The 14,760-nt window shown below is 40.5% G+C and overlaps 2 protein-coding genes across 2 annotated transcripts in view; both read right to left on the bottom strand.

Moving 5' to 3' along the window:
• DYNC2LI1 (dynein cytoplasmic 2 light intermediate chain 1) overlaps positions 1–12,780 on the bottom strand; it is a 42,366-nt gene extending 29,586 nt beyond the window's left edge. The window contains exons 1-2 of the mRNA XM_045445885.1: positions 12,673–12,780; positions 10,296–10,413 (exon numbers count right to left, since the gene is read on the bottom strand). Of these exons, the coding sequence (XP_045301841.1) occupies positions 10,296–10,413; positions 12,673–12,680 (126 nt within the window). The 5' untranslated portion in view covers positions 12,681–12,780. The remainder of the gene's footprint in view (positions 1–10,295; positions 10,414–12,672) is intronic.
• PLEKHH2 (pleckstrin homology, MyTH4 and FERM domain containing H2) overlaps positions 12,766–14,760 on the bottom strand; it is a 120,731-nt gene continuing 118,736 nt past the window's right edge. Inside the window, exon 30 of the mRNA XM_045445876.1 lies at positions 12,766–12,888. Within this exon, the coding sequence (XP_045301832.1) occupies positions 12,874–12,888 (15 nt within the window). The 3' untranslated portion in view covers positions 12,766–12,873. The remainder of the gene's footprint in view (positions 12,889–14,760) is intronic.

The following is a 14,760-nucleotide window of genomic DNA, read 5'->3' as shown; positions in this document are numbered from 1 at the left end:
TGCTTCTTTGAGATATACGTACATACATACGCATACACATTAACAGATTCAGAGAAAGACACAGAAACACACACACAAATAAATAGATCTAGAGGGATATCACTAAGCTAACAGTAAACATTTCTAGGTGATGGATTTGTTGGTAATTTATATTTTTATTGTTTTTTTTTTAAGTTTATTTAGTTTGTGTGTGTGTGTGTGTGTGTGTGTGTGAGAGAGAGAGAGAGAGAGAGAGAGAGAGAATCCTAAGCAGGCTCTGTCAGTGCAGAGCCCAATGTGGGGCCTGATCTCATGAACCGTGAGATCATGACCTGAGCCTAAATTAAGAGTCAGACGTTTAACCGACTGAGCCACCCAGGCACCTCTGGTAATTTTTTCTTTTTTTAAGAAAATCAGGATTTTCTAATTTTCATACACTGAACATGTATCACATGTAGCATATTTTCGAAGTTTGAGATAAATGAAGACTGTAGTACAGTAGTCTCCTCTTATCCATGATTCCGCTTTCCACAGTTTCAGCTACTCATGGTCAACGGCAGTCTGGAAGCAGATGCTTCCTTTGGACATGTCATCATCAGGTCAGGAGTACCCTAGCGCTACATCACTGTGCCTACACCATTTACCCCGCTTCATCTCGTCAAGAGGACGTTTTAGCATCTCACATCATAAGAAGGGCGAGTATAGTACAGCAAGATATTCTGAGTGACAGAAAGGCCACACTACATAGCTTGTATTAGAGTATGTTGTTATAATTGTTTTACTTTTAGTTATTTGTAGTTATCTCTTTCCATGCCTCATTTATAAATTCAACTTTATCATAGGTGTGTATGTATAGGAAAAAACAGAGTATGTACAGGATTCAGTTCTCTCTGCAGTTTTAGGCATCCACTGGGGGGTCTTGGAACATATGCCCCGCAGATGGGGGGAGGCTGCTATACCTAAAAATTATTGTATTCTATGTACAAGAAAGCACAGAATCAGAATTATTGGAATCTTAGATATAAGATTCCAGATTGGAAGGAATCTTAGATATAACTAGCCATTTTTCTCAGATTCTCATAGTTCCATAGTGTTGATTTAAATTTTGATTATAATTTCATGTAAATGTACTACTTGGTGGCAATTCCAAATAAACATAAACTCAACTCTGGGCACTGAAATACGCTTTTAGACTATCATTAAAATATGATCCAAATTTTAAAAATTCACTAGTAAACTGTTGCCCTCTGAGACCCCTAGGTTTCCTGGTTCAATAAACACTGACTTAGTACAAGTTCATTCAGGGATTATCAAAAGGAATCCTATCTTCCCTCCCATTACCTCAGACACATTGGAAATCCAGTCCTTTCTTCTGATCCATTATCCCTGGAGCTCTAATTCCACAGTCTTCTACACATCCCTTCATCTGGCACAATAATCCCCCCCATTCCTCCCCCCAAAACTCCCTAATATCAACCTCTTCTTCAGAATGTTCTACCTGTTGGCCTTACCTAAAATATGGCTGCTTCTGGACCATTTCCTCTACATTCTTGTTAAAGAAGACTTTTTTTTTTTTTTTCTACCACCCCATGTACTACAGGGCCCTCCTTGCTCCCCAGTGCCACCTTTAAACAATTATTCTACTTGTTTTGCAAAAGTCTTACAGGCTGGTACCAGTCTACCGTGACGGCTGTTGTCACCTCTTCTGGCTCAGTCTCCCTTTCCCTCTCAGCTGCTGTCATTAGTCTTGCTAACTTCATATCCATGTGGGCACAGGCAATCCACCTAACACTCTGACCTCTCAGTGACTCTGCCTCCTCACAGAGACCCTTTCCTTCACTCTGCTTCTGCCATACATCACTTCCAAGGTTATATCTTGAATCACTTCACCACTGGAAATTGCACCACTTCCAAAATCACACACACAAACAATGCATTTCTCCAACTACTTCTTCAGGAATCCCCAGAGTAACCATCCTGTGGCCTTAGTGAGAGGCCTCAAAAGTCCACTGACCTGTCAACATTTCTCCTTCTCCATCAGCCCTGTCCTGCCTCCACATCTCACCTTTTCCATCTTAGAGTCCACAGTTTATTATTACAATCACCCTTGCAACTATTACCCCCTCCCTAGGCTTTCTCGCTCTGTATTGCACCCACTTGGTTGGCAAAAACCAACCCTGGTAGACCCAATCACCTTCCCTTCTCCTCCATGTTTGTACCCACACAAGTGAGTGATGATGGAGAAAAATTATACATACTGTGCAGATTGGTGTCACCTAAATTCTGAATCCCCGTCATCAAAACAGCAGTCAACAATGACGAGCAATCCTGTAAAGTTTGTCTAGTGTGTTCTCTCTCCCATTGGTTGTAACTGCTGTTTCGTACACTTTTCTTGATTTTCTCCTCAGAATACCCACTTGACCCTCTTCACCTGAATTACCTCTCTTTCCTTACTTCTTGTTCTTCAAGCTCTGGACATCATGCTCTCATAAGGAGGCTTTCCCATTCTTCCAGCCTCTTGGGCTGAGTGAAAAGCCCTTGTTTCCATCATAGATTTGTCTCATGTGTTGCTACTGTTGTACAAGTACTAGCACCTAAGTTCCTGCACAGCAGAGTATGACTTTCTTTTCTGTTTCCCCAGCATCAGGCAGAATACCTGGCACACAGAAGATGTTCAGTAAGTGTCCACTGAATGGACAGAGGTTTGGCAAAAAGAGAGAGAAGGCATCGAGGCAGTTAGTGTCTTTGGTAAAGGGTGATTACTATTAGCTGAACAAAAGAAGCATTAATTGCTTGCCTCTCTTTATTTTTCAAAATCATGTTCTGTATAAAGCACAGAATCAGATACTTTTTAAAGAATAATATCTTCAAAAGTTCTACATATCTCAAGAGTTTGCCCGTCTTCAAAAGCAAAATTAGTTTTAATTTACATAAATGAAAATAAAAAAGAGCTTGTGTACGCCCACAGTCTCCTATTTTAAAAAATGGGTGGTTCTTCCATAAACAACAAATAAAACATGAATGGGCTGTCACTGCAACAAAGCCTAGAACAACAGTTACACAGAGTGCCTAGCGGGATGCTGGTGGGGCATTTTGCGTGCGAGCATTTGTGTGCTGTGATCAGTACTACTAGTTTAAGCCACCTGAAAGGTATGGAAGCAGCTTCTTACACAGAAGACTTTATGTGATAGGAATTTACTTGTACCAGAAGACTAGTACTAGTTACTTGACCCGCTTATTTAAATCCACATATTTATCTATATGGCTGTAAGCAGGAAATTGGTAAGGTACCACATCCGATGAAAACATCACTCTCCTCACAATAAACTCATGAGATGAAATGTTTATATACTGTAGTTGGGTTAAAAATTTTAAAGTATAATGATACCTATGAAAGTTTTATTTAAGCTAATTTAAATAGTTCAGATTTTTTAAAGTGGGCCAACAAGAAAACTTGGTAAAATACAGAAATTAAAAACAAAATAAAAACAGTGATTAAAATTTTACTATATGCATTTCTCTTTTTTATCTTTGCATTTTTACAAAGTTGAGATCATGTTGTATATAAAATTTGTCATGCTTTTTTCTTTTTTTTAATTAAAAAATTTTTTGTTTATTTTTGAGAGACAGAGATAGAGCACAAGCAAGGCAGGGGCAGAGACAGAGCGAGATACAGAATCCAAAGCAGGCTGCAGGCTGTGGGATGTCAGCACAGAGCCCAATGTGGGGCTCAAACTCATGAACCGTGAGCTCATGACCTGAGCCAAAGTCAGACGCTTAACCAACTGAGCCACCCAGGCGCCCCATGTCCTGCTTTTTTCAATTAACATTATATTTTTTCCTTACATCACTAACAACTCTTTTGCAGTTATATAACATTTCCCCCCTTAATTATAATGTTCATAGTATATATAATATCTCCCAATGAAGGATGTCTATTTGTGTGTGGGAGGGGGGCCTTCCAAGACACAGCCCAAGACAGAGGAGTATTCTGGCTACCTGGGCACTGACATCACCTGGTAAAGATGTAGCCTCATTGATGCACAGCTTAGATCCAGAAAGTTTAATTTGTCAATATACCCTTCAGTGGAAGCATGAAGCACAAAAAGAAAAGTGTAATATGAACCCCAAATAGACACAAAACATAATGCCACATAAATTTCAGCCTCTTGGATCTGTAAGCCCGATCTTTTGTAGACAGTGTCACCAGCAGTCCTGTCTTCCTGCTGAGAACTTTGTGAGCCAAGCAAAGTTGGATGAAGATATGATACATCTGTTCTTGCTCTATATCGCCACTTCCAAAACCCTTTTGTATCCTTGGCTAAATAAAACAGAAACTCACAATGAGTGGGGAGAGGTCTCTCACTAATAATCAGTGGTCCTGGGGACAGGCTGCCATATTTTCTACATGTTTTTCACAATAACAAATAACCCTGTGTCATTACATCATTAGCATAACTCAATGATTCCTTAAATGACAATCCTAAAAGTAAAGTAACTGATTCCAAAATACGATTTCTAAGATACTGACTTACCCACTTAGATGCTGACTTATTTATTTTTCTGACTTGGACAGTTGTTTATTTTTTAAAAATATTTATTTATTTTGGGGAGAGCACAGTGGAGGAGGGGCAGACACAGGGGGACAGAGGATCTGAAGCTGGCTCTGCATTGATAGGCTGACAGCAGTGAGCCTGATGTGGGGCTCGAACTCATGAACTGTGATATCATGACCTGAGCTAAAGTCGGACACTCAGCACTCAACCAGCTCGAGGTTGAGCCCTGTGTCGGGCTCTATGCTGACAATCTCAGAGCCTGTAGCCTGCTTCAGACTCTGTGTCTCCCTCTCACTCTTCCCCTACCCTGCTCACACTCTGTCTCTCTCTCTCTCAAAAATAAACATAAAAAAAAAAAAAGAATCCTGGCTTTTATATTCAAATCAGATAGAAAACCTGAATGTTTTCAAATTATGAAATAAAAAACAATAGTTTAAACATTTTTTAAAATTTTGTTTACTATAATTTTTCTTAGATCAATAAGTATGTTTTTAAAAAATGTTTTTAACATTTATTCATTTTTGAGAGACAGAGTACGAGTGAGAGAGGGGCAGAGAAAGAGGGAGACACAGAATCCAAAGCAGGCTCCAAGCTCTGAGCTGTCAGCACATAGCCCGAAGTGGGGCTCGAACTCACAGAGTGGGAGATCATGACCTGAGCTGAAGTCAGACGTCCAACCGGCTGAGCCACCCAGGCGCCCCAATAAGTACTTTCTAATTCCTGATAAATATGGTATTAGCTAGGTAAAAGCGAGTTTACCAACTTCAAATTCAATGGGTTTGTTACCATAAATTTGAGCAAAATGTCTAAATATTATTTTTTAATGTAGTTATTATAACATTAGATGTTAAAAACAGCAAAAAAATTAATTCTTCATTTCATATTAAAATTCTTTCATCTGGATATTTTTCAATCACATGTTTTAGTCAGAATATTCATATGGTAATCAAAATTATTTCTTAATTAAATTCCCCCCTATGGTGCACAATACTTAAAGTCCTCAAGTGACATAATGTGGTATTCCACATGAAATCAGCTCTCTGTTGATCTGAAGGATATGCTATACCTGTGCATATATTAACCTATGGATTTTGGCTGACTTCTTCTAATTGTGTGGTGATAAAGGACATTACTAGAGTCAGAAATGATAAACCAATTTTATCTCAAGTGCCAACACCTTCCTGGAATGTTATGGATCAGAAGTCATCTTCAGGCTCAGTGGAAAAGGGTGCTGTGATCAATAAAATGTGTGTGGAAGATGTGTAACTCGTATTTGCTATCTCTTAAGGAATCCTAGAAAGCATCTTCTTACAACCAGATTGTAGAAACTGGAAAAGGAAAAATTTAGAAGTCAAGACATTTCTTTCCCACTTTTCTTCTATCCAGAGATTGAAGTTTGGGAAGAGGACAGAAGCTCTGGGAAGTAAAATGCTCAATGACTAAGTTTTCTGGCCAATACCCTAAGAATACTTGAGTGATTATCACTTGATAAGAGAAGAAACCTACGTTCAGAGGATCATAAGACCATGCCTAGAGACCTGACAATTTAAATCTGAGTGGAGAGAATCAGAAAAAAATGTGCAGATAAATTGAGATGTCATTACGTATGACATTAAGAAAAATTTAAAGACAATAATGGAAGAGGGCCCAAGTAATTCACAAGAGAAAACAGCTGAGACTAAGGCCTGGAAAGAATATTTACAGCGACAGAGGCACAACAGTGCAGGTAACAATAAGTGCAGTATTATCACAGGGGAGTAAACGACCTCATAGGAACTACCAAAACTTGTGTCAGAGACTTATGAGTGCAACATATTAAACATTTTTTAAGTTTATTTATTTATTTTGAGAAAGAGAGTGAGGGAGGAGCAGAGACAGAAGGAGAGAGAGAGAATCCCAAGTAGGCTCCACACTGTCAGTCCAGAGCCCTATGTGGGGCTCGAACTCACAAACTATAAGATTATGACCTGAGCCAAAATCAAGAGTCAGATGCTTAACTGACTGAGCCACGCAGGCGCCCCATGAGTTCAACATATTGATGTAAAGAGACAGAAGGAGAGAGAAAATACAGCATTTTGTGTATTTATATGGAAACTTACAAACATGCATGAAGGAATACTATACAAAGAGCAGAATGTGATGTATGTAATCAGACTGTTGCCTGACCGTATGAAATGAATTATCGTAGGATGTCTCATGGCACACATCACAAGAGGAATACAGATAAAGTCTAACAGTGAAGAGGAGACCAACCTTTCAAAAAATTTTTTAATGTTTACTCATTTTTGAGAGATGGAGAGAAACAGACCATGAGCGGGGGAGGGGCAGAGAGAGAGGGAGACACAGAATCCGAAGCAGGCTCCAGGCTTCAAGTTGTCAGCACAGAGCTCAACGCAGGGCTGGAACCCACAGACCGTGAGATCATGACCTAAGCTGAAGTTGGACGCTTAACCGAATGAGCCACCCAGGTGCCCCAAGGATACCAACTATTCAAAAAGTGCCTCCCTCAGTTTGAATTTTCTGTCATTCCCAAAGGAAACAGTCCAGACTCAGAAACTAGGTTCAAAGAGAGAGGTGAAGTGACTCATTCCAACACAGAATTCTATACCCAGATAAACATTCTACCCAGAGTGAGGGAAAATAAAGGCATTTTTAGACATGCAGTATCTCATAAATTTTACTTCCCATGTAACGCTTTCCCCAGAAACTACAAGAGAATGTGCTCCACCAAGATAAGTGAGTGAACCAAGAATAGGGAAGAAACAGGATCCAGGAAACTGAAGTTCCAACTCAAGAAAGAGGAAAAGGGAATTCCCGAGATGTTGGGGAAGGATGGTAGCTATGCCACCACTCCTGACAACAGTAGAGACTAACACAGTGGGTTAAAAGATGGCAGGACTCTGGCTGGAGAGGGGAAATTTCAGATGATCTGATACAACTGCTTAGATGAAAATTATACTGAATGTCTGTTGGGGATTGTGGAAAGAATTAGCAATAGATATCCGGGGAGCCAGCTTCCAGGATGGTTCCAAATGATCCCTACTTCCTGGTATTCCCACCCATGTGAGGTCCCTCACACTGTACCAGAGTTGGGTCTTTGTGACCAACAGCATATGGCAGAAGTGATGGCATGTCACTTCCAAGATTAGGTTATAAAAGACTGCAGTTTCTGTCCTGGGCACCCTTTCTCTTTCGGATTTCTGGCTTTGGGGAAAGCAAACTGCCATGTTGTAAGCAGCCCTATGGAGGGGCCTATATGGTGAAGAATTGAAGCCTGGTCAACAGTCAGCAATGAACTGAGGCCTCTTGCCAACAGCCACGTCAGTGAGCGAAACTGCTTCTCCAGTTTAGCTGAGCTGTGAGATGACTTTAGTCCCAGATGACATCTTGACTACAACTTCATGAAAGACTGGGAGCCAGAACCACATAACTAAGCTGCTCTCAGATTCCTGACCCTCACAAACTAGGTGAGATGATGTTTGCTGTTTTAAAGCTGCCAAGTTTTAGAGTAATTTATTACATAGCAACAAATAACTAATGGATATAAAAACTAAGGTACATATAAGAGCTAAACAAATAAAAAAACAAGGCATTTTGAAACTTTTGGAAAAAGTTACTCAAGGTAAAGAAAGCAATCCACTGAATATTGATTTAGCCCAAAATTATAATAGGAATTATACTGCAGACCAGGGCTGTAGGTGAGCGTTTAAAAGAGACAGAACTGGGGCGCCTGGGTGGCGCAGTCGGTTAAGCGTCCGACTTCAGCCAGGTCACGATCTCGCGGTCCGTGAGTTTGAGCCCCGCGTCAGGCTCTGGGCTGATGGCTCAGAGCCTGGAGCCTGTTTCCGATTCTGTGTCTCCCTCTCTCTCTGCCCCTCCCCCGTTCATGCTCTGTCTCTCTCTGTCCCAAAAATAAATAAACGTTGAAAAAAAAAAAATTAAATAAAAAATAAATAAATAAAAGAAACAGAACTATGGGCTCTGTGCTGACAGCGTGGAGCCTGCTTGGGACGCTCTCACTCTCTCTCTGCCCCTCCCCCACTTGAGCTGTCTCTCAAAATAAATACATAAGCTTTTATAAATAAATAAATAAACAAACAAACAAACAAACAAAGGAGACAGAAATAGGGGCACCTGGCTGGCTCAGTCAACAAAGCTTGCAACTCTTGATCTTGGGATTGTAAATTTGAGCCCCATGCTGGGTGTAGATTACTTAAAAATAAAAAAGTCTTAAAAAAAAAAAAAGAGAGATAGAACTAAATACTCTTCTACTATTATCAAAAATTCAACAGATAATGTCTAACATTTTAAGTCTAAAAATAGCCCATAAGTGATTTCAGACATTCAGAGGTAAATTATAGAAAAAAAGTAAAAGATATTAAAGAGGCTGCTTTAAGGAGAGGCTCTGAACAAAGTGGAGAAGTTTACTGCTTTATGCGCCTTTTGATTATCTTTGAGCTTATAAACCTCATCTGTGAATCATTTTAATAAAAATAATTAAAAATAAAACCAGACTGTAACAAAGGGCCCAATCTAAGAAAATTAAGGACAAAACAATGTAAATGAAAAAGGCTTACAGACCTCAAGCTCAACCTTAGTGAACAGGTTTACGTGATTACTAGGAGTTTTCTATGCAATAATAGGAGCACAGCGTCTGGAAAAAGAGAAGGTGGCACACCTAGTCTACTGCAGTTAAGCAAAACCTCACAAACTCTGTTCCCTCCTGAGAATGACACAGTAGAATAATTTCAGGTGAGAGTTAATTAAAATCACGACAGAGAATCTATGACTGATACGGAATCCATAACACAGAAGGCATGAGCGAAAGAAATGAAGATACGAAAGCTGAAACGGACTCAGGGAAACAAAACGGTTGTCTATAATTATTCGGAGGGCAATTTAAAAATACTTAAAGATGTAACAAGTAGAAGAGAAATCAGACTTTTACAGGTCAGAGTTAAGACCAAGAATTAGGTTCTTGGAATTAGAAATACCAACTATTCGGACACTTTTACAGGTCAGAAATGGGAACACTGGATGTTCCAATAAAACACAGGTTTTCCAGTAACTAGGAATTAACAAAATGAAACCAGCCTGCTTTGTGAAAGATAACTCCCCCATTTCTAGAGACAGTCGAACTATATAACCACTCTTTATAGTGGCTCTTAACCTTTTTGAAGTGCTAGAACGCTGGGAGAATCTAATTTCCCATAAAAATGCACTGATACACAATCACACACAATTCTGGATACATTTCTAGAGAGTTCCCTGGCCCCAAGAAGTACCCCCATGGGCCCCAGAGTGAGAATCCCCACTGTAGAAGACTAGGGCAGTGCCAGGTTTCCTTCGGTTTCTATGACTCTGGTTAAGATTAAATGTATCATATTCTACACGGTTCATGTTTTTGTTATCTATACGCCTGTTTCAGTTGTACAAGTTACCAGAACTATTGGTCATCAGATTAGTATTTATGGTGCCTTTGAGTAGTCGAATTAGAATCAAGCGCTCCTTCCTCTGGGCTGCTATGGCTCATGCGGGAGCATACCACTTGACAAGAAATGCTGAGGCTAGATGTTAGTCCCCACTCACCTATGAGCAGGGCCCCCTCTCCAGGGAGGGCAGAGAGGGCCAGAGACTGGTCATCTGGTTAAAGAGTTGAAGTATCCAAACGTTTACCAAAGTATTAAAATAAATTTTACCACTGGTTGCTAAATCAGCATAATACTTGAGGGGGAAAAAAAGGAGAAAAAAATGCATTACCCCATTTTTACTGCCAATGAAGAAAACAGATTTTTCTCCAATTTCAACTCCATCACCTTCACCTCCACTGCTTTCCCGTTTTTCCACTTCTGCTTTTGCAATTTCCCAGAGAGTTTCACTATGAGAGGCAGAAAAAGAAAATTCAGACAATCAAAGAGAATCTTTTCCAATTTCTGTTTCATGCTCAGAGAAATTTTAGTTTAGTTAAATTTATAGAGCAAATCAACAGCATTTTCTTGGGGGACAATAAGCTGATAGAACCTCTGAGGATTAGTCATTTTCCTTGCACTGGTTCATATCAGCTGAAAATAATAAGCCACGTCTTTGCCACTAGGATTTGAGGCTGCCTTAGTTTGGGGCTTCCAGCCGAGGTCGAAAGCTGTGTATGTTAGCTTCTCAGACATGTATATGAAGGTACACAGAATTCTGGAAATTTACAACTTGAAAACCACCAACATCTAGGAAAATGGGGAGCCCGATAATCTTTGCTTTCTGAGATATTTCTTGTGTTTTTTGTTTTTTTAATTTTTTAATGTGCTAGTAGAGGAAGGGAGGAGAGAGACACAGAATCCAAAGCAGGCTCCAGGCTCTGAGCTGTCAGCCCAGAGCCCGATGCGGGGCTTGAACTCACAAACTGTGAGATCATGACCTGAGCCGAAGTCAGGCACTTAGCCGCTTAGCCATCTGAGCCACCCAGGTGCCCCTCTTTTTTGTTTTTTAAATTATATTTCTGGCTCAAGATTCCCTGTTTTAATATATAAAATGTAATGAAAGAAAAAAAAATCACCTAAAATCACATTTTGAAAATAATCCTTCCATTCATCTCTCTATAAACATATGTAATTTTTCACAGATTATACCTTTTATTAAAGCGAAAATGAAAAATGGAGTCTTGAACTAAAAAAAAAAAAGAGAGACGAGATCTAATTGTTCTAAGCCAGAATTTGCTGCTTTCTACATGGCAAATTACCCAACCTCTCTGGATCCTTCATTCCTTTAATTAATTCAACAATTATTTAATGAGCACCTAATATAGGCAAGCTTTTGTGCTTTTCTCCAGGCTTATTTCTGTTTCTTCATCTCTAAACTGCCAATTAAAGAAAAATACCAACCTTATAAGATGGTCACGATTGATTGTTAAAATGTGATAATTCATTTTGGGCTTGACCTATATATAGTTATTGAAAATTACTGGGAGCTCCTAATTATTATTCAAGAAACAGAGATGAAGAAAGGGGCTATACAAGACCAATAAAGGTGTCCCTAATTATTTGCACCAAATGCATGCATTTCTTTCACAGGTGAATCCCCAGGAACTCAGCCCAGGCTTGTCTGCTCTTCATTTACACACCTTTCTTTTTCTTAACATTTTTAAAAAGTTTATTTATTTAAGAGAGAGAGAGAATCCCAAGCAAACTCCGCACTGTTAGCACAGAGCCCAATAACATGGGGCCCTATCCCAGGAACTGAGAGCTCCTGACCTCAGCAGAAACCAAGAGTCAGACGATTAACCAACTGAGCCACCTGGCGCGGGTATACACCATTCTTTCAAACTCATGATCTGCTTTCCAAATTCCCAGCAGAGAGAGCAGGTGGTGCAGCCACCAGTCATGCCACTGGTGGAAATCTGTTAACTATAACCATAACTTCATAACTGCAACCAATTATACCCCCATGGGAAGGAAGCTGACAATTTTTCACATTAAGGTTCATTAAACTCAACAGAGATCAGGCCATGATCCACAAGGTGAGAAAAACAGATTTACCCTGCTCTGTGATGGACTCCAGAACCCCTCTCTCCCTGACGTCCTTCTGAGTTGTTCAGAGAGGGTTTAGGCGTGATCTTGAAAGCAGGAAATTAAAACTGACATCACAGAACTGAAGAGCTAAAATGTATTTTCCAGGCCCCCTTTAAACGTCATCTTACGCTTTTCACACAGCTTTCTCAAGTTTCCCTCACTTATTATTGTCCTGAACCCCCGCAACCAGGAGAGAAGTCAGGGACATCTCCGAGAAGGAGGCTTTGTGGTCTAATTCACCGCCTGAACCCCTGCATCTAGAACATTCCTTGGCCTGCAAAAAATTTTTACCAAGTGAAAGGCTGGAGTTGAACTTTCAAAATCTTTTATACCTGGGGAACTTTTCTACCTGCTTGTGGCCGAACCCACATGTTCAAGGGTAGTTTGACCAGACAGAGGTTGCATGCAGAACAGACCCAGAATTGTTTTCCACAGGCAGCTCCCGCCCGGGTTCCTCCCCCTAAATATGCCCGCAACTGCCCTCCCTCTCCTGCCCCTTCCTGGCGGGGTGGGAAAGAAGGGAAAGCTAGGCTAACGAGGGAAACGTAAGCCGGGAGCAAGCACGGCTACGAGGATACCTGGGCATCCTGGGTCGACCACCCCGGTGTCGTAAACTCGGCGTTGGGACCCGCCTAAAATAAGGAGGCCCGTGATCTCCCAGGCAGGCGGGACTGTGCGGACTCTTGGGTTGCCATGGGAGCGACGTCGCAGGCTGGGTTACGTGCACACGAGGGGCATCATGGGAAATGTAGTTCTAGGCTTTGCTCTTCAAGTCTTGCTCAACGCCTCGAAGGCTAGGATGTGAGAGAACGAGGTGACGCGTCTGACAAACCTGGGACCTAAAAGCCCTGGGTTGGAAGTGTTCTTTTACTTAAAACATATTCCACTGAGTACCGGACTATATGCCAGAGATCTCTGCTCTCTCTCTTCAGTTACTTTTCCATCTCCAATAGCAATGCTTTGGGAATGGAGGGTGAATCAAATTCGTGAGCTGTTTTCTAGCGATTTACTAGAGGCAAAGAATATTTGTGATATTAACATTTTCCAACGTTCTGTTTAGTTGTTTCGGGTTTTATGCAATAGCACATCATTTATTAATAAGCTAATAAAGCAAATGCATCTCCACTATACTTCATTTACTTTACCTCTAAATCAATAACAAATACTGAGTTATTACTATATGCAAGACTCTGCTACACAGAGTAAGGAATGAAGTGATGAGTAAGACAAGATCCCTACTTTTGAGAAAGATGTACACAACTAAATATAATAACCCAAAGGAAACCAGTGATATAAGCTATTGTAGAGAGGTACAAAAAATTACATAAGAATAAGTAATTATGCTGAAGGGAGTTGTTGAAACATTCATGGCAGTGACAACATTTGATCTGTTTTGAAGGCTGGGTAGACCCAGCCTCTATAGCCCAGGATGTCTTGAATATTTGAAGGAGATACTCTCCTTCCACATTTCTGCCATTTGGTTTTGGGTGATGGATGGTGTGATGTTCAAGAACATGGGCTTTTAGAGTGAGATGGACTTAGATTTATGTCCTAAGTCACACTGGCTAAGTTGCCACATTGGCACAGTGGGTAGATTACTCAATATCTCTGAGCCTCAGTATCTGATCATGTAAACCAGGGGAAATTTGTGAGTTTTAAATGAAATAAATATATGTAAAATATAAATTATGTGTGCCTGACACCTTATAAGTGCTTCATGCTTGTTATTATCAGTTGTAAGCTACTTATCAGCAACTTTGAATGAAGACAAACATCACATTCTTGGAAATGAAGCAAAAATTTTTTTTAATTAAAAAAAATGTTTATTTTGAGAGAGCACGCGGGCAGATAGAAGAGAGAAGAGAGAGAGAATCCCAAGCAGGCTCCATGCTGTCAGTGCAAAGCCTGACCCCCAGGCTTGATCTCATGAACCATGAGATCATGACCTGAGCTGAAATCAAGAGTTGAATGCCCAACTGACTAAGCCACCCAGGCGCCTGGCAAATTTTTAAGGGGGGAAAAAAAAGCATTTGCTTGAGATAAAATCTTTAAGAACAAAATCCTCCCAACACCTACGAGCATTTTGAAGACCTAGAAGGCTACATTTGCACATAGAAAGGAATATAACAGGAGTGTGGTTCAATAGAGGATGATCGCAAGTGAGATTGGACATCTATCGTTGAATCAGCATCTACATCCTGGGCGTAGCTTGCCTGTAAGCTTACAAACTGATGTGAGACAGTGTGATAATTTGGGTTCTGGAACTTTGGAACTCCTCTGTGTGTTAATTAGAAAGCCCTGTTGATATGAATAACAAAAGCGGCAGCTAATATTTTTGCTTGCTATGATCCAGGCACACTACTAGCATCTTTTAAAAACTTTTTTAAAATGTTTGTTTGTTTGTTTATTTATTTATTTATTTAAATGTTTATTTATTTTTGAGGGGGGTGGGCAGAGAGAGGGAGACACAGCATCCGAAGCAGGCTCCAGGCTCCAAGCTGTCAGCACAGAGCCCAACGTGGGGCTTGAACTCACCAACCAGGCTCCAAGCTGTCAGCTCAGAGCCCAACGTGGGGCTTGAACTCACCAACCGTGAGATCATGACCTGAGCCGAAGTTGGGCACTCAACCAACTGAGCCACCCAGGTGGCCCAATGTTTATTTATT

The sequence above is a fragment of the Leopardus geoffroyi genome, chromosome A3, assembly GCF_018350155.1.
Source record: "Leopardus geoffroyi isolate Oge1 chromosome A3, O.geoffroyi_Oge1_pat1.0, whole genome shotgun sequence".
In the NCBI taxonomy this organism is placed as follows: domain Eukaryota; kingdom Metazoa; phylum Chordata; class Mammalia; order Carnivora; family Felidae; genus Leopardus; species Leopardus geoffroyi.
Note: the sequence above shows the minus strand (reverse complement) of the source record. Positions and strands in the feature narration are given on the sequence as shown.